The following is a 2,868-nucleotide window of genomic DNA, read 5'->3' as shown; positions in this document are numbered from 1 at the left end:
ACAAGGGATCGAATGAACGAGATCTGGAGCGTCCCCTCATAGTTAGCGACGAAAATTCCAAAGGGGATTATGCACACACCTTTCTGTTGACGCAGGTGTGTTCGGGGTTTGCTCATTTTTATACGCGAGCCCCAGCAACGCTGTCGAAATCCTAACGATCATTAGCCAGCATGTCGCAAATGTGATGTGTAGACCCCTTACCTTTAGTAAGGTGGACAGTCTGGCGACTGCATCTCGACCGCCCATCTCTTCCACCCGGCCAGCTTTCATCCTGTTTGCAACAAGTCGCTTGACGACTTGAACGTACTTTGGCGCACTCGATGCCATGTCCTCGTTAGTAATCTCCGGGTTTTTCAGTTGAGCGATGACCACTTTAAGCCACCGCTCAATGCCAGACCATTGAAGGACGTGGCCGCCGAGGGCAAATGTCTGTACTCCTTGTACCCTGAAGACGAAGTGGATCGTGCCAGAGGGGAAAAACACCGTATGCCCCGGTGAGAGAATGACGTATCTCCATTCACCCCGGTATAGCCATGCGGATTGGCTATCCATTCATCTTCTTCCTGCTGACTTAGGCGCGACATCCATCCAAAGCCAATGTTTCCTTCTTGGACCGTGACCCAGGTTGAATAGCCGTGACTATCCATATGCGGCGCCGTGTTATGTCCTCCTTCAGATAGGAGTGCCCATTCTACGACGTTGCGCCATGTGTTCCAATCTTCTCCAGATGCTGCTATCCTCTGAGCACCGTTGCCCATCAGAATGGCATCACGCATTCGGAGGAAAGTTGGCAGTTGTCGCCTTCCAAAAAAGACGGTAGGGTCGAAGGCAATGAACCCTGCAGATCGAGAAGGTTCCAGGGGTCGCTTGTTGACCCCTGGCTGAAAACCGGTTTCGGACTTGGAAAAGCGTCCTACGCTCCGAAGACTCCTTGAGCGAACTGCGAGAGGGCACCCGAACGGACACAGTCCGATCGAGGCCAAGGTCTTCCATGTGATAGAACAGCTGTGAAATTGGGCGGTCCTTCCCCTTCCACTGGAATCGCTGCTGGCCTCGCGTGAAAATAGGCACGTCGACCAATCCAAGCTCTGCACGTTGGGCCGCTTCCTCTCCGCTTAGGAAGTATGCATCTTCGCCTGTGGGCGGCCTGCTTTTGGACAGGATTTGGGAAACCAACTCGTCCGTTTGACTCCCCCAAGAATTGGGCTCATGTTCCGTCGATTCCATGTCCTTAAGCACTCGCCGGCGATAGGCTTCGTCGCGAATTGAATCACGTTTTGGCCGGCCGTCTAAGCTCGACGTAGCCGGCAGACTACCACGGCTGGGCGCATCTTGATCATCAGACCGGAGCCGTTTTAGAGGGGTAGTGTCGATGAGTTCGGAAAGCGAGGCACGCCGGCGTCGGGGAGTGTTGCTTGCATCAGGGCCGGCCGTTTGGAGCTCCTTCTCCGCCTTTGGAGATGACCTGAAGGACTTTGTGCTGGTGACTGCCTCTGTGTACTTTTTGAGATGTGAATGACACATTTCCTGGAAAGAAACGCCGGCCAACATGAATGTAGGCATCTGCCCAATTACGGCGCCGTCCATCTTGTCCAAAAACGCTAATAACGTTGATGATATTTTGGGTGGACAACATCGCTTTGCAAACGCGCAGTGCCGAGCAGCTCGGGCTGACGGAGTGGTTTGGACCTCTTCGGCGGCGCTTCGTAGTAGCCTGGCTTGCCACTTCGTCCTCGGAGTCGCGCTACAGGAGCATTGGTGGCGTGTTGGCAGTCCGCGTTTCTAGCACTTTCCGCTGTTCCGCCGCCGGACTTGTCGGAGTTTGTTACTCGTGAGCGAAGAAGCTGGCGGAATGATTGATCTTTGGGGAGCCGGCAGTCATCGGCGTCGCTATCGGCGGGTGGGCTGGTGTCGGCCAGCCCTCGTGCGGCATTCCCGAACGGGACTCCGGCAGCGGAAAGGGTGGCAGGAGGAGACTCTGGCGGTGAGCTCAACGGCGTTGTCGACTGGGAGGGACCTGGAGAAGAGGAATGGGCGGCGCCGGCATGACGTTCTGTAGAGCTAGCGTCCTCACTGCTCTCGTTGGCGGCGGATGGCCCGTTTGGTTCCTCATGTGCAAGGACAGCATCGAGGACCTGTTCGACGAAACGGCCGAAGTTCGAGTCCCCCGGGCTGGCGCCGTGCGGGGGATCAAGCCCCGGCACGCCGACGTCGCAAGCATCGTTGGGTCCCGAGCGTCCAGTGATATCAGCACCGAACGCGGCTGCCGTTTCAATGGTGTCGGCGGGCAGCGAGACAGCAAACTCCTCTCGCATCATGAGCCCAAATTTGTCGAAGCCAAAGCCGGGAGGCAAGTCGGCAGCAGCCAGTTTCCGGTACGGAAGAAAGTCTTTGCCCTTGTCGAATGAATCTCGGTGCGACCAGGCCTTTAGATTCACTAGATCGGCCTGATCGATCGGGTTGAGCACTTCGCGCAATCGACGCTGCCCCCGCCCGGTGGCCAAATGCCGCCGCAGCATTAACCTGTTCAACTTCGTCACAGCCTCGTCCAGATCACGAAGCTCCCGCGCTGCGGCGCCGGTAACTTCGCAATATCTTACCCCCTTAGAAGCCAACTGGTAGTGCTGGACAAAATCTGCGCCCCAATATCGGTCTACCGTTTTCAGAGGACCGATACATCTGGACTTGACCTCCGATCCGCCTCGCGCCGCGTCGGCAAATCTCTCCCACTTGGCCGCATCCTCTCTGGTTTTGATTGGCAGCCTCCGCGTTTCGCCTTTCTTTTCCTTCCATTCTTTGTACCCCACATACTCGTCCATTATGATATGCTCATAAGCAGACACTAGGAGCTGCACCTCGGTATGCCGC

The 2,868-nt window shown here is 56.2% G+C and overlaps 2 protein-coding genes across 2 annotated transcripts; both read right to left on the bottom strand.

The window, feature by feature from the left end:
• Positions 1–201: 201 nt before the first annotated feature.
• Positions 202–552, bottom strand: GGTG_14313 (hypothetical protein; the record flags this gene model as incomplete). Its single annotated transcript, XM_009232240.1, has 1 exon — positions 202–552. A coding segment is annotated over one exon (351 nt), but the record flags the coding sequence as incomplete, so codon positions are not given.
• A 1,049-nt stretch (positions 553–1,601) lies between these two features.
• Positions 1,602–2,819, bottom strand: GGTG_14312 (hypothetical protein; the record flags this gene model as incomplete). The annotated part of the gene is made up of 1 exon (XM_009232239.1): positions 1,602–2,819. The coding sequence occupies one exon, from the start codon at positions 2,817–2,819 to the stop codon at positions 1,602–1,604; it is 1,218 nt and encodes a 405-aa protein (XP_009230503.1).
• Between the last annotated feature and the right edge of the window lie 49 nt (positions 2,820–2,868).

The sequence above is a fragment of the Gaeumannomyces tritici genome (genome assembly GCF_000145635.1).
Source record: "Gaeumannomyces tritici R3-111a-1 unplaced genomic scaffold supercont2.241, whole genome shotgun sequence".
NCBI classification, from domain to species: Eukaryota; Fungi; Ascomycota; class Sordariomycetes; order Magnaporthales; family Magnaporthaceae; genus Gaeumannomyces; species Gaeumannomyces tritici.
This window is presented reverse-complemented; position numbering and strand designations above follow the sequence as displayed.